This window comes from Pseudopodoces humilis, chromosome 10 (assembly GCF_049639895.1).
Source record: "Pseudopodoces humilis isolate 2021_Gansu_Grassland_sample_001 chromosome 10, ASM4963989v1, whole genome shotgun sequence".
In the NCBI taxonomy this organism is placed as follows: Eukaryota; Metazoa; Chordata; class Aves; order Passeriformes; family Paridae; genus Pseudopodoces; species Pseudopodoces humilis.
The window spans coordinates 20,379,585-20,395,970 of record NC_142209.1 but is presented as its reverse complement, the minus strand read 5'-3'; the positions used below and the strand labels follow the sequence as shown (position 1 = coordinate 20,395,970).

The 16,386-nt window shown below is 40.2% G+C and overlaps 1 protein-coding gene across 2 annotated transcripts in view; it reads right to left on the bottom strand.

Annotated features, from left to right (window-relative positions):
- Positions 1 to 16,386, bottom strand: part of PIGK (phosphatidylinositol glycan anchor biosynthesis class K) — a 64,428-nt gene that overhangs the window by 32,505 nt on the left and 15,537 nt on the right. The window contains exon 10 of one of the 2 annotated variants that reach the window (XM_088060643.1): positions 15,708 to 15,953. The exons of the other annotated variant lie outside the window; for it this stretch is intronic. Coding sequence (XP_087916769.1) covers positions 15,860 to 15,953 — 94 coding nt within the window. The 3' untranslated portion in view covers positions 15,708 to 15,859. Of the gene's footprint in view, positions 1 to 15,707; positions 15,954 to 16,386 lie in introns of those variants that run through there. 2 annotated transcript variants of the gene reach the window in all.

Below are 16,386 nucleotides of genomic sequence, written 5' to 3'. Positions count from 1 at the left end.
TATTAGTCATTTTCTGCAAATGTTTATAATCTATGGAACATTGCATCAGTAAATCTGAACGTTAAGTGTACATTATCAGCAGATACCAGCACCAAGAGGCTGTGTAAAGCAGAAAAGATCACAATGCCCATCTGTCACTCAGTTTTTAGAATTTCAGCCTCTTGGTGCACCTTATATAAAAGAACAAGCTCTCCAGTGCTTTTGCAAGGTCTTTCACAATCCCAAACATGTATGTATGTGTGTGTGGCTGTGTGTGTGGACACGTAGGCATAAAAGGCAGCTTTGAAACTAAGGCAAAAATGAAAAGTTCATTTAGAAGAGATAATGAAGCCAGATTTCTCTTCTGACACCTTCAGATGGAATAAGTAACAGTTAGAGAAACAATGGAACAATTCCAATTACACAGTAATATGCTTAAGGAAAAAGCCTCCAAATTAAGAGAAGCACAAAGCAATCGAGAGCCAAAAGATTTCATTCTAAAGAATACTGCATGCTACATTATCAAATATATGAAGTCTAGTAAAGAGTTTAGATTCTGTCTTGTGCCTTTTAACTTCATGTTGTATATGTTTTGTGGAAAACAAACTTCCTTTTTAAATCATCCATTTTCTCTCATATTTTCATGAATGTTCAATGTACCTGACACCAAAACTGCTAGAATGGGAACACAATGGTGTAATATGTGTGTATTTCTTGTAAATGTTCATTGCTCAGCTACAGTGAATCCTCACACATGAGTGGGACTCCCACACACTACTACATTGTAAGTAACCAAAATCATTGGCACTGTATTTTTGTACAGCAGGAATATCAAAGTATTTTAACAGACATACCATGAGGCCCTTCTACTTGCATCACCATATAGTTCTTCTCTGGCTTTGGAGTTAGTAATAGCCAAAAGTGCATGATGGCAATTGAGAATGCTGGTCCTCTGCCCAAGGAAACGAAGGGAAAAAATATTTTCTTTCTGCATTTTAAGACTAATATCTCTGTTGCAATTTTTCTATGTGTACTCTGTAGAGGCTATACAGTACAACAGAATCTTATTGCAAAATTCAGAGTATGTGCTGACTGTTTGTGGTTAGTGTATATATTCTTAATGACTGCTGGTCAACTGAGATTTCACGGGCATAAGTTTTTTATACTTTAATGTCTTATTTCCTAGAAAAACAAACCCAGAAAAAAAAAAACACAAAAACCCCCAATCAAAACACCTACCCAAAACCCTGCTTCTGCCGCATTTGTTAACACTCTGATGACTGCTGCAAACATACCCATCCCAACTGATGAATACCTAAGTCTCCCTGAAATGAAAAATTTCCATTTCAGTAAATATACTGCACAGTAATGCACCGAACCTTCACTAGAGAGCTTCTCAGTGACCACATTTACTGTCTTATTACAGAATCCTGGACTGCAAGGTGCTAGTGCAGTACTTGGGGATGCTCAGGGAGTGAGCCAGGCCTGGCACACGGGCACGGAGGGGAGCCAGCAGCAGGAGCAGCGCGGCTCTGTCGGGCTGACTGCCGAGCAGCTAACGGCGCTCGCTGCAGCTCCTGCTCTCAGTACAGCTCTGCTCAGCCCTGGGCAGCACTGCAGCGCCGCTGCCTTCCCAGAAGAGCTGCCAGCCTGCAGTCTACAGGGAAGCCACATAAACTCTGGTAAAATACCATTACTGACAAGAAAATGAGAATGCTGATGGCTCTCCACAGGTAGAAATTCCTGGGGTCTTCCACTTATCTCAAGAACGTGCGCTTTCTTGTTATTCAAAAACTTCTGCTACTGATCTTATGGCTATAAAAATATGTCGACCATGTATGGGCCACTGCATCTTCAGTAAAACCACCGCTGCACAAGAGGGGTTTTCAGTGGAGAGCAGAGGATATTGAAAGGTTGTATAGACTGAATTTAAGACAATGGCATAGCCAAGCACAACACAAACTGGAAAGGTTATATTATAGTCACCTCAGGAGTACAATGGAAAAGTACAATGAAGGTCTGGAGTTTTCTTTTGTAGTTTTCTGTTTGCTTGTTTATTTCTAAATAAAACATAATAGAACTAGTGATCTCTCTGACATACACATTAACCCTTACAGACTAACCACATACATGGTGTGTCAAAATTATTTTCTACTGGAACCTTATTCACTCCACTGCAAATTGACAGTATCTTACTGTAACTTTCGGTTTGAAATCTTTTCTTTGAACAAACAAATAGTTTTGACTGTATGTACATAGTAGAGCTATAAAGGTAAGCAAACCCAAAGTAAAACATAGGATAAACTGCATAGGATAAACTGCAACAGGACAGATTCTGAGAGGGAGTACTCCAAGCAGATGCCAAGTCAGGAAATGCCTGAGTCAGCTCATAGGAAGGCTGTTATGTGGAGAAGACCAAGCTAAGACAGCATTAAATATTAAATTTTAATAACTATTTTACAAAACCACAAATGAAAAAACCCAAACAAACAAATAATATATTTTAATTTAGTGAAAGACACCCTTTCCCCAAGTTTATTAATCTGGAGAGAAATATTTTGCAAGGTGGTTTATTTACTTGCACCACCTAGTGGGGTTTAGTTTAATTTACAAAAATAGTCAGAGGTCAGTCCATTGTGTTCCTACCTCATGACAGTAGTGACAGACAGCATTTTCTCACAATATAATGTTTCAAGCCTCCACAACCCACTGATAGCACTACACTGCTAAGTTTCCACACATCTATAAAAACACAGCACAAAAAATGCAAGACCACAATACCTATTTTGCTTGTATTAAGTTCTGCAGGAACTTAACAGAGATGTCACAGAAAACTGTCTCATAAAGTGGTGTTTATGAGTTTCGAATAAATGTCAAGGTACATGTCAACAGCACCTTGTCAGAGCACACGATACATAAACTCCAGAGTCTGAACAGATTGTTAGGTGGTAACAAGGCCACACACTGAGATTTTGAAGATTTCTGCAGGACTTTTGAATCAAACCCCTGGCAGAGGCAGGCACAGGGTGCAATGGGTTCTGCCTGCAGGAATGAGGGCTCATCTGGCAGCAGCAACCACTTGTGACATAGTCCAGCTGCAGCAGAACAACACCTCCACTGCCTCTGTCCTGGCTCCAGGTTGTTCCACCACTGTTTGTGCTCATTACCTGGCTGCTTTATAATTCACTGCCCCAGCACAAAACTACTACATGAAGTCCAGTCACACTGGAAAAGTTCATTAGGTCAAACCCCAACTTAGTTAGACAAGAATTAAATATGCCACGGAAAGCTTGTATTGAAACACTAAACTAATCTTGTCCAGAATGCATCCACTTCCTAGTTATCCCTAGGGAAGAACTCATATACTGGATAAGAAGCCTGTTACATTCGATCTGGAGCAGAATGCTCATGCTATAGAAGCACTACAGGACATTTTCAGATGAGGCAACTAAATAAGAGACCAGTGCCAAAGTGCCTCTAGATCTTCCATTTGAATTTTGCAGAGAAGGGATCTTAAGCATTTACAGAAATTCACACCACCTTTCTTTCTTACAAAATTCATTATTTCATTATTTCAACTTAATCAGTTTCAGTTCTCACTTCCATACAGTACAGAGTACTTTTAACTCTGACAACAGCAGAGGAGAAAAAACGCTGTATCCACTTTACAATACGGAACTCATCACAAATATTTCATTTGGATGCACAGGAAGACTTTGGGGAATGACACAGGACTTTTTACCCTTCTATAAACTTCCATATGAGACCAGAAGAGATGGAAATAATTTTGTTTCACAGTGGTTTATAAAATAACCAAAATCTGTTTGCTCAGAAACAATGTCATTTTTTCCAAAAGAAACAGATGCCAGTAACAACTGCTCTGACACGCACACATAGCCCCAGGCTACAGCTCTGTCTAGGACAGTTAAGTATCATCTCCTACTACACACAGAATCATCTTCTAACAATGGGAGAGGATAACTGTGCTGCAGCCAAGCACACAACAACACAGGCCCTTGAAGAGAAGGCAAGAATTGAATCAGACTGTATTATAAAGAAAGGATAAAGTGTTTGTTGTTTCCCTTTTTGTACTCAAACTTTTAGATTGTTTCAATTCTCATATGAAGCAGTTTTTCAGGACAGAATATCAAAGTGATTTTTTTCATAGTTTTCTTATTTGGTTAAGGTTCCAACATGGGCTATTTTGCTCTATGAGAACTAAGATCAAATTTAAGACAACTGCTACATAGGAATTAGGAAAGAAAAGATGCTTGCCATTTTATCCCATGTATGTTTGATACTCACACACATAAAATCTAATCCTGCACAACTATGAAGCAATATACAGGCAAAACAACAGATTCTTACCCAATACCAGTGCACTGCAGAATGCTGACTCCATTGAAAAAGACAGTAAGGACAAAAGAAGTATGAAAGCACAGTTTTTAAATCAATCACTGATATCAGAATATAGGTTCAGATACAAAGAAATGGAATAATAACAGGTGACAGACTGTACCTGTTATTTTAAGTAAAGGTGCTATGAACGGGCAGCTCACACCCCTAAACTTATAAATGTAGTTGTTTCCTGAAATTTTTATGTCCATGGAATTTAAAGGTGCCTTTGCCACTCCTGTCCAGTGTTATGTGATCATGAAGAACTCACCGTAGGGCCACTGTGGGATCACATTTATTTGTAGGACTTTTGGTCATGTTTATGCCATAAAGGACATTTTCACAGCCCACTCTTCTGCACAGATTAAGACTGCAGTTGCTCAGAAAACCATTTGCAGGGAAAAAAAAAAAAAAAGGTAAGAAAAAAACCCCAACAAACAAAAACTCATAAAACTTTCAATCATTTTTAACCAAATTCACAAAAGTATCTCCTTAATAGGGTCTAATGGGGACTAAACACTGAAACTTTATCAACAGCAGTCCTGTTTTTAAATAAAGACAAGCTGCTGCTTATCAGGGATTTTTAAGATAAAAGCTGAGCAGTAATCATATTTGCCTTAAATTTCATTTTTATTTTTAATGCTTTATGAAATGGCCCTCATATTTTCTGTTACATTTCTGCTCTTTTTACTCAGCTATTTTCTAAAGCAGTGGTGGTTGCTATGGTAACTTTGGCTTTTTTCCCTTCAATGTTCATGCAGGTTTTCATCAAACCCAATGACTTTTTTTTTAATCTTATCTGCTCTATAACAATAGTTCTTTGACTAAGGTGCTGGATACTGTACCAGACGAGAATCCTGGCATTTCACAACAGCAAATGAAAAAAATGGTAACTTTTACTAAATTCTGAAAACTAGCAATTGAAGTGGGAGTTTTCAGGGGGTTGGTTTGTTTGTTTTTAGATGTCTGACTAAATTTCTTCCTTTTAATCTGCATATTATGTGGATGAAAGATAAAACGAATTTTTAAAAATAGCAATGCTTGAGGAACAGAAGGCCTTGTGTGGAAACTTTTTGAAAGAAAAGTAATCACTGCTGTTTCACACAGACTAAGAAGGACACAACTAAACTAAATGAGAACTGTGTTATTTACTGCATTTCCACTATGGATTAACATTGGTCCAAATCTTCCTGTCACAGAAAAAAATACTTCTGGTCACTTTAATCCAGTATTTCTTAAGATCAGCACACAGTCTGTTACCAAGTTAATTTATAACCTACAGGACAGATGACGTATATACAAAGGTTTGAGCCATTTCCAAACACTCTCCCCTAAGATTCTAGTTTAAATCTATTTTTTCAAGAATATTTAAGCTTAGGGCTAAATTTTTTATGTAGATTTGGTCTTAAAGGTTTGCTTTTCCTTGTATTAATGCAAAGGAAATGTGCTCCTGATATTTTCGACAGGACAAAGTTACCTTTTTCTGCTCCAGATAGGAAGAACCTCTCAGGAGAACTTACCTCCTTACCCACCAAACGTAATACACACAGCCATTCAATCAGCCTGAGCTGATTAAATGACACAAAATTAAATGAGCATACAGGACTAAGCATTCAAAGAAATAAATACACGCTAAACTTTTGGCAACAAAGATATTAACTACTTCACTCACTAAATGAGGTTCAGAAGTAGCATTACTGGACTGAAGTTTTACTCCAAGATAACCTGAACCTGGCCCCGACTTTGTAAAGCTTCCAGGCAGGACCATGCTGGAGACAGTTTGATCCAGTTCAGCAGAATGGGCTATTGAAATAACCCTTGCTAAAATTAATTACCTTTAATGGTGTCATTTTCTTAAGCAGTATCAAAAACGTGAGCAAAAAGAAAAAGGCTTTACAAGCTAAGAAAATTACTTTTTCATAGAATTCAACTCCCAAAACGATTTTGTTTTACTTTCTCTGGGGATGGGCTACATTCAATATCCATTTGCCTCGACAGTAATAATTAATCTTTTTGTCTTTTATTATGGTTATGGAAATTTGCCTTAATTTTGGGTTTTACAATCAGAAGCACATTATGTTTTTTGACTTGAGTAGATGACTAACATGCATATTGCTGTTATTTCTGATTATATTGATTTCCTGATTCCCTCCTCTCCTATTAACTTTTTTCAATTCAGTATGTAAGTAGCATACCTAAAAATTACTCTTCTATTTTACAAGGACAGGTGAAAATAAATAATCTGTAATTTGCTCTACTTCATTTCAGCAATTTTATTTCTTTTCAAATTTCTGGTAAAGTTAGCTTTACTATATAATTATTCTTTTTACAATTCTACTTACATTTAACAAAATAATCTGATTACTAGATGAGCACATAAAATGTATAGGCATAAAATGTATAGGCATAAAATGTATTAATACATTAATTATTCCCTGTTTCAATTTACATTACCCTAGTTTTACTGAGACTTCAGTTTGTTACCATGTGCAGGTTGCATATTCATTTGGCACACTAAAGATGGTTGGATTTCCTCAGTAGGTGGGATCTCCCTCCCAATGATATCTGTATCAGCCACAATTTCTACAGCTTTCTCTTACACTCACAGCAAGATACAGGCAACAGCCACATAGCAATTAGGTCTCTTCCATAGCTGCATTTTATGATATAATTACCAAGATGTAAAATGAGCTTCTCCTCCCCCCACTACTTCTTTCCAGTCTCAATGTGTCTCGTAAAGGACTTCATTTTACATCCAGAGAAAGCAGAAAGAAACAGTCAGAAACCAGTTAGAAACAATTACCTAGGCTATCTAAAAACTCAACTAAGTACCTCCTGGGTGATGCACTACCATAAATACCACATCAAACTACTAATCAGTATTATCCTAAGACATCTCTTGCATCTATTATTTTTATCCATAAAACTCACATAAATGTACACAAAATTCAATGCGGTGATAATGATAATCTTTTAAGAACTGTACTGTAATTTAAAATGTTTTATATTTACTATTATCTGAATTTAAGAACAGTCATAATACAGCACAGAATTACCAACTGGCTCCTGCATACTCTCCCATAGTGTTAGAGAAATAATTATGTTTGCACAAAACCTCAATAGTGCAATATAATAAGAATTTTGTGACCAGAACAGAATCCCTCTGTTTGTAGAATATGTACAACTACATAAAAAAACTACATTTTTTTCTCCCACACTCCACCACCAACTGGAAATGTGTCCTCATCTGTGACCTTTCCACAGCTTCCAGTGTTGCTGGAAGCATCCCCAAGAATGACAACTGTTTTCATGACGCAGCTGCTCGTTAGTAACTGAACAGACACATCACATAAATACAATAGTTATTACTATAAAATATTTAGAGTGACACTGATGTAAGCCATCTTTGAATCTACGGCATTAGAAGTCTTCTTGCCACAGCTAGTTAATATTTTCTCTCATCCTTGCTAAATTACTTTAAAAATCCACAGATTAATAAACAGCCTAATATTTTTCAGTAGTGCCATTAGATTTGCAAACCACATAGAAATATTCTGATTTAAGGACAGTTTTCTATCTAACCACATTTTTTGTGTGCACACGCAGTTTCCAGTTTTAAAACATTACAGCAGAGTGCAGATTTATCCATTTTACAGATATGCCATATATTTTTATGGAGACATTTGTAAAAGCTCCTAAGCATCTAATAAGATAGAAGTCAGCTCAGAATATTTTGTAATAAAGTACCTGTTAGTAAAAACTGTTTCAGAGGGAAACCACACACAAAGGAAAAAGGAACTAGGGCACTCTATTTGACAGCTGAGGAACAGAGGTTACGTCCTCTATGGCTGAGATTTAGAGCAGTTTCACTTAGTGGCTGTTCTGCTCCAATTCCCCAGTTAAAATTTAGACCTACAGCAAGAAGTCTTCATTCCTATTTAATTCTAGCAGGAAGTCATGGTTCAGACTCTTAAGTAACCAACAGAAAAAAAAATACTAGCCAGTGGGGAACTGTGAAGCTTAAATATTATGTTACAGTTAAATTGAGATAAACCTAGGAGTAACTACAGGGTTCACTATATTCTCCCAAACTAGAAAGAGTTATAAATTGTTAACTATTCAGAGCTGTAAGTTTGGTCCTACTATTTCAAACACAAAAATACTACTGAAATTTTAGAGAATGTCTATGGTAACATGTCTCACTTGCAGATGACACAGGACCAGGAATCACCTAGGCACACAAGTAACCCTTTCTGATTTTTATCTCACTCAAATTATTTAATACAACTGTAATATTATATGCATTACTCCACCTGTCAAGTTTAAAAAACTACTGTGGAACGAGAGGAAAATCATATTCATATCTACTCCTTTGACACAGTTTACACTTAGGTAATCTTTCTGATTGCATGAGATCTAACCATTAGAAGATCTAACCATTCCTATCCTTCAGAGCGCTGCACTGCTTGGGAGGAAATTCAAAAGGATCATCTGCAAGGCAGATTTGGCTCCAGTTTTGGAAAGCTTCTGCCAGCAGAGCAGTGGTCCCGGACTGCAGCTCCAGGAAGGCAGCCACGGGGAAAGCCCTGGCAGCAAGCAGCCCCAGCCTCCCTCCTGTCCCTGGGAGCCCAGATGGGCTCTGGGCAAACTGCAAGGCAAGAAGCACCGCTCAGCAGGACAGCCCAGGCACAGACCACCCCTGCCCCTCGGTGCCAAGTGCCCTCAGCGAGGAGCACACAGACCATCTGCTCTCTCCTCGCAGTGGATCCCCATCCCCTGCCACGCCAGCGGAGTGCAAGCGCGACAGCGAGCGGAGCGCCTGGGAACAGCTGCGGGGCCGGGGAGATGCATCTCAGTGCCTGCTCTGACAGCCACTTCGGCTTTCCTAAGCAGGATAAACACACCCACCTTTGGCTAAAGAACATTCAGTGTCCCAGGACAGCAAAACCCACTTTCAGTAATGGTTAACTTTAGGGCACCCAGATTCCTGATGTTAAATGTGAATTCAAACTTTTTGCAGGGTAAGTACAAGAGTTAACCCACCTCTACCAAGTACCTTTCCATAGTCTGAAGCTGTACGAATCCAAGTGTCTGTCATTTATTACTGACTGCTGAAAACCCAACAATGTAAGGAACATTTCTAAAGTATTGAGATACAAAACATAAAAAGAGTGAAAACATAACATCAATTTAAAGATTATCATCTGTTGAAGATTAATCTGGAAGATTAGCACAGCTTTTCCTTATCCTTCAATCAGTGTCTAAAATTATACCAATACATTGTCATTATTATTCAGTCTCTTCCTCTGCGTCTGGTCCCTCCAGAATTGATTTTTTTTGTATGTTTTTCACATGGCAATTCAAGAGAGAACTACACAGAAAATACCACTGTAAAATTAAAAATCCAGCAACAGAAGGCAGGAAGAAGGTGCAACATTTTAAATTGTTTCAATTTCTGATTTAAATTCCCTTAGTAGAGGAATAAACTTGTACATCAGCTACACTTCAGCAACTTTTTTTAACCAGGAGGAAGAGAAATTTTAAATGCCTATCATATAATTCATGGAATTTATGCTAAAGCAACTGTGAATATCAATGCTCAACAATTATTCTTCCCTTCCCTACAGGAAAGGAGATTCTAGCCTCCATTGTGGTCTTGTCTTCTCTTGGGACCTACTGGACTGAACTATTCTTGTCTCAACACTTGGCTGTGGTGGGAAGAAGACACATTCTCCCTCTCCAAACTTGCTTCTAAATTCTCATTCCTGCCTGTCATCAAAATGCTGTTCAAGTAATGCAGTGCTCTAATTTCGTGTAGTACATACAAAGTGAAAGGGGAATTCCCCAAACAATCTCCTGGTTTCAATCTATATATTTTGGGAGCCCACTGATTTGAACAATTCCTGCATCCATAAGAAACACAAATATATTCTGTTTTCATAAAAACACAGTAATTTCAGTTTGCAATAAATTCTGGTGCTGCATACCAGAATATGAGCACATCTTTGCTTACACAGAGTAGCAACTCCCAGTTCATTTTGTGAAAGAGAAATCCTGCTTGTCTTTATGTTCCAAATTAGCTCTGATCTCTAGGCGGATGACTAAGGGGCTTTCAACCTTTTCAGTTCTTTTTCAATATCATGTAAACTTGAGCCCAATTTAACTGGCAGAGCAGAGGTGGGCTGTCACCATTCTGAACATCCACAGTTTCCACCCCAGGAATCTTCAAATAGTAAACTGGAGCCAAATGAATTAAGTTTGCTAGGATTCAAAAGATACAACACATCCAAACCCTGAACACATATTCCCTCCAGCTCCCTACGTATCCTGCTTTCATCCTTTTTTTCTTTTTCCACTTCAGGGGATACAAAAGACTTTACTGTGTTTCATTATTTCTCATTTGTTTCTCCTGATATTTACCAATAACAAATGCTTCATGCAATCAGTCTTCTGCCTGCAAAAATGCTGAATAAATCCCATTTTGCAGTAAATTCTTTGTTTGCAGTATTACTATCTTTTTCTGAAAGATCAATCTTACCACAGGGATAATATTTTGCCATCCTACAAATTTTATAAAATAATCTTAGCAGTAGCTTGAGCACTTTGGTAGTTGTACTCAGCATCTGTTTCTATAGATTTCTGATACTCTTGACCAAACACATAAAACAATCTCATTTTATAAAGTAATATTAAACAGTGCTCAGCAAGCCATCTGTAAATCCTGTGCTTTATGTGATCAGTATTGCCTTTTGTAATCACTTCTAGTTTTCTTTCCCTCCTTTGAGGCAACTATGACTTTCTTGCTCCCATGATATCAGAAATTCGCACTGGTCTATTCAAAGACCTAGCTGGATAGAAAAGAGATGCCTGGCAATGATGCAATGCTTTTTTTTGAGTTCAGCTCTTCTTTCACAACTTACATTTCACTTCTTTCCTAAAGAACTAGGTCTCTCAGTATGCCCACAGTGCAGCATAACAGCATACACTTCTCTGAGTGTAGCAGAGCCTTCAGAAACAAGCAGTTCAGGGATACACCACAATCTTCCAGACCATCCTGCAGCTCATCAAAACCACCAACAGGCCCTCAGGGACTTGCATTTCAGTAATAAATGCAACAGCTCTATGATGAGAGTTTCAGTCCTGCAAACGCCTGACTTGAGAAAGGTCCCTCCTACTGGGAGGACTGGAAGATGTAGACTGAGATCAGTTTATGGCCTTTTAACCATCATTATATAAATATGTTGTGAAGACAGGCTGCCCCTTTCTCTCCACAGCTTTGGGCAAGACATGAATTTTCAGAAGTAGAAATTTCTGACCATCCAGAAGGTCATCCCTCAGGCACTCAAAAAAAATCAAGTGTAAGCTTTTTCACAATATGGAAACAGGCAAAGACTAAAAGCAATTGCATATGGCTTAATACCATATTTTTAAAAAACAGTAATGTTGCTTGAATCTTAGAAATTTAACAGTTACGTGCCCAAATTAATTTCTAGGGCATAAGGAATGCCAATATGAATTTGGCCTCTAAATTCCAGAGACCTAAGAGTCCCACAGCCACTGTTTCCAGATGCCTGCTTCTCTTCACCCCTGTTTTTTTCACTCTGCTAGAAATCACACAAGAAGGGCACTCTAACAAACATCAGCTGCAGTTCTGGTACTTCTGACAGGAAGCAAATAATAGTAACACTGTTTTACTGAAACTCCCATGTTACCTCACAGTGCTGAAAACATGCCAAAATTACATGAAAATATTTCCCGGTCAGACTTATGCCAAATACTATAGCTGTTTTCATGGTCTTCTTCAGCAGCAACATAGAGCACACAGCTACAGAAATACTGCTAGGAATAGACATTAATTTTTATTTAGCACCTGGGCAGCAGAGCAAGAAAATCAAGCCAGGACCTCCATATAAATAGCACTAGAAAGAATAACAAGCACTTCAGGAGACTGCAATTATAAAGCAGCCTGCTCAACTGCAAAAATAATAGCAGGTAAAGATCATACAGGGAGGAGAGAAGAAGAAGAAATAATGGAACAAAATAAGAATTTTACACAGGAAAGATATAAAAAGGAATGTATAACGGGAAACAAAATGAAACCCCTAGATCAAATATCCTGTGATACCTGGATACTCTCAATCTATGTAGATGATGTTAAAATCTACTAGATATACTTAAGGTCTCACACTAAATCTAAATCTAATCATACTAAATCTGCCTTTTAGACATCACCTGTCCACTGCCTGACACCATATGTGCCCAAGTCAACTGGAGTATCTAAGTCACTTGTGAAGAATGTAAAGGTACTGAACTTGATTCAAAAGCTGAATCAAATAAAATCGTGCCACTGACTTGCATGTGCTTCATGGTACCTCTACAGACCAAGAGGTTTCTTTGCCTATTAAAATTATACACAGAAATAACTAACTATATATAGGTTCAACAAAGCAGTGTTGTACTGAAAATGTGAAATAATAGAAGCACAACCTGGTATCAACAACTGAAGGTTTCTCATAGAAAAAATGCAGGATGCCACACAAAACAAAAATTTGGAGGAACACAGGGGAAAAAATCAGTAAAGAAAATATGAGTTAAGAGCTACAGTTTTGAAACAAAACTTTTTTTTATTACCAAAAAAACCCCAAAATCTATCAAAATGAATGGTCAAAAATTCTTTCAAAGGAACAAAAAATAAATTGCTCAAAGCTACTTTTTGGAATACCTTGTTAAACAGGGATTATAATTACCAAGCACAGCACTTCAGTGTATTTAAAGTCTTCCCAACACAATTTATACCGGCAGTTCTTTTTGATATTGTCAGTCATTCTTATTTATTTTATACCAACATTATACCAGTGAGACTGTGCCCTTCTACATAATTTTTCCTTCTACAGTCTTCATACTAATCTCAGTTGTACTACCTTGACGAATTCTTTTACTCTAGCAGGTAGAGTGTGTGTATATATGTCTATGCATATATTGACCTATCTTTCTGCAAGCAAAGAAATCCCAAATATATTTACAAAATACTTTAGGAAATCCAGCAATAATATTTAACAGCAAGTATTGGTTCTACCATCTTCTTTAATTACTTGTAGGCTATTAAAAAGCACATGGATTACAAAATCCAAACTTAACACTAAAACAGAATAAATTTCTAAGACATTAGAGGAAAATATAGTACGTGTGTAACTGATCAGTGTTCTTCATGGGAAAAATTATGAAACCCATCTGAAGATGTTTGTGGACCTAGAAGAGCTTCTTAATCCCACTGGCAATTTAATTCTGATGAGTAGAGACCTGCTAAATTCTGAGGGTTTTTTCTATTTTTACATTACTCTGAAACTGAAGCACGTTGCATCTCTACCAGGATGTCGCCCAGTAGGAAAAGTGGAAAGTAAGATTAAAACCTCCCATTATCCCGTCGAATTTCCACTGAACAAGGACCAAGTTGAACTCGCCTGCCTGATTCCGAGGGGATCCCGCAGAGCAGGGCGCGGGGCGGGCGCGGCGGGGCCCCCCGCTCCCGACTCCCAGCCCCGATCCCGACTCCCAGCCCCGATCCCGGCTCCCAGCCCCGATCCCGGCTCCCAGCCCCGATCCCGGCTCCCAGCCCCGATCCCGGCTCCCAGCCCCGATCCCGGCTCCCAGCCCCGATCCCGGCTCCCAGCCCCGATCCCGGCTCCCAGCCCCGATCCCGGCTCCCAGCCCCGATCCCGGCTCCCAGCCCCGATCCCGGCTCCCAGCCCCGATCCCGGCTCCCAGCCCCGATCCCGGCTCCCAGCCCCGATCCCGGCTCCCAGCCCCGATCCCGGCTCCCAGCCCCGATCCCGGCTCCCAGCCCCGATCCCGGCTCCCAGCCCCGATCCCGGCTCCCAGCCCCGATCCCGGCTCCCAGCCCCGATCCCGGCTCCCAGCCCCGATCCCGGCTCCCAGCCCCGATCCCGGCTCCCAGCCCCGATCCCGGCTCCCAGCCCCGATCCCGGCTCCCAGCCCCGATCCCGGCTCCCAGCCCCGATCCCGGCTCCCAGCCCCGATCCCGGCTCCCAGCCCCGATCCCGACTCCCAGCCCCGGTCCCGGCTCCCAGCCCCCATCCCGGCTCCCAGCCCCGCTCCCGGCGCCGCTCCCGCCTCCCACCCCCCCTCCCGGCTCCCAGCCCCGATCCCGGCGCCGCTCCCGACTCCCAGCCCCGATCCCGGCTCCCAGCCCCGCTCCCGGCGCCGCTCCCGGCTCCCAGCGCCACTCCCGGCTCCCAGCCCCGCTCTCGGCTCCCAGCCCCGCTCCCGGTGCCGCTCCCGGTCCCGCTCCCGGCTCCCAGCCCCGGCGCGATGGCGCCACCTGCCGGCGCGGGCCGGGAGCGGGAGTGCGGGACCTCCGCCAGACACCGGGAACCTGAGCTGGCAGAATTAGTCCTAAAAGTGACTTACGAAACGTGAAAGAACTACAGATTTGTGGCACCTGGTACAGACTGAAGGGCGATCTCGGAACAAACCCAGACACTCTTATTTTAGTTTAAGGAAAGCCCCCTGAGCTGAGCAGCATCTACTTGCAAAAAAAACCCAATACCTACTGGTTTGCAAAATTGATTCCCCAAGGCTTCAGGACCACACAACAGCACCTTTAATTATTAAGCACATCAAATTGAAAATAGCTGGTGGAAAAGAAGAAAGGACAGGAAAGAGACACCAACACACACACACATACAAAATAGATTGAGAGAACATTAGCTAGTAATATTCTGCAAATGAACCAATTACTCATAATTAGCCTGTTATACAAGCATCCCTCCTAACACAAGTGACCAATTTATCTTTAAGAAAACAGTCACTACGAGTAGTATCACAATTCTTCATAACAGAAGTATTAAATACAAGTGTAATTCTCAAAAGCAATAAAACTACAATGATTTTATATGATACTGTCTTTAATTCACTTCTTACTGCTCTCAAGGGAAATATTCATCCCAATTTCTACCAACGCTTTCTGCTGATACAGGTCTTTTCCTCATGACAAGAACTGAAAACGAGAAAGTGTTCCAACTGGCTGTAGAGTTACAAGTTTAAAAGAGACATTCCTAATTTGCTGGATGTTCTAAAACCTGCAAGGCTCCTCCCTCCAAAGAAGCAAAATTTCTTTTACTCCTTAATGCTGACTTTTTGCACTTGCATGGGGATTTAGACAAAACATAACCATCTGAAGCCTCAGAACCCCTAGACTGTCAGATTTTCTGCTAAAATTGGCAGCTACAGATCCTGTCAGGACTGAGGCAGCTGCAGAACAAGCCCTTTGAAGTGAACACAGCTTAGACTGAAACAACTGTGAAGAAAGGAAATAGCAGAGGAACCTTCTCTTTATTTTTTAAAGCTTTTACTCGCAAATATTCACCTACCACTATGTGGATAGAAAGAAAGCCTCTTCTCTTGGTTAATTAGTAGTTGTTCTCTGTATGAGTCTCAGCCCAAGCCAGAGGAAACTTCAAAGGCCTCACTCGTCAAATGTCACGGCATGAGCTCCACGTGAAGCTGCCAGTTCTGATCTGGTTGCGCAGCTATGGCTCACACTGGGCTTGGGAGCGGATCTGTACAACCAAGTAATTGCTAAGCAATTGTGTAACAAAAGAACAAACTTCTATTGAAAAGATTTGGCAAAGTCACAGCAGTGGGCAAGATGAAAACTTGAACAGTCTGCCAGCAGTACAATCCTGATACATGTTCATGCATGACAGCATCTTCTTTACCCATAATCTGTGTAATCAGTAGTTTACCTCTTTTGTTCATCTGGCTTTTAATGTCCTTATCTGCATGTGTGACACCTGCTTTAAAACAAACAAACCAGATCTAACACAGACAATAAGATTGTGTCTTAGTTGAGGCCTGGATTTCATTTTCTGGTTATGCTCTGTAACACAAGCATTCTGTAGCATTCTACTGCCACCAGAATGTAAAAGGAGAAGAAAAAAGGTATCAAACTAACACTGAGGGAAGAATAAAAGAATAAAACAGAGGACATGA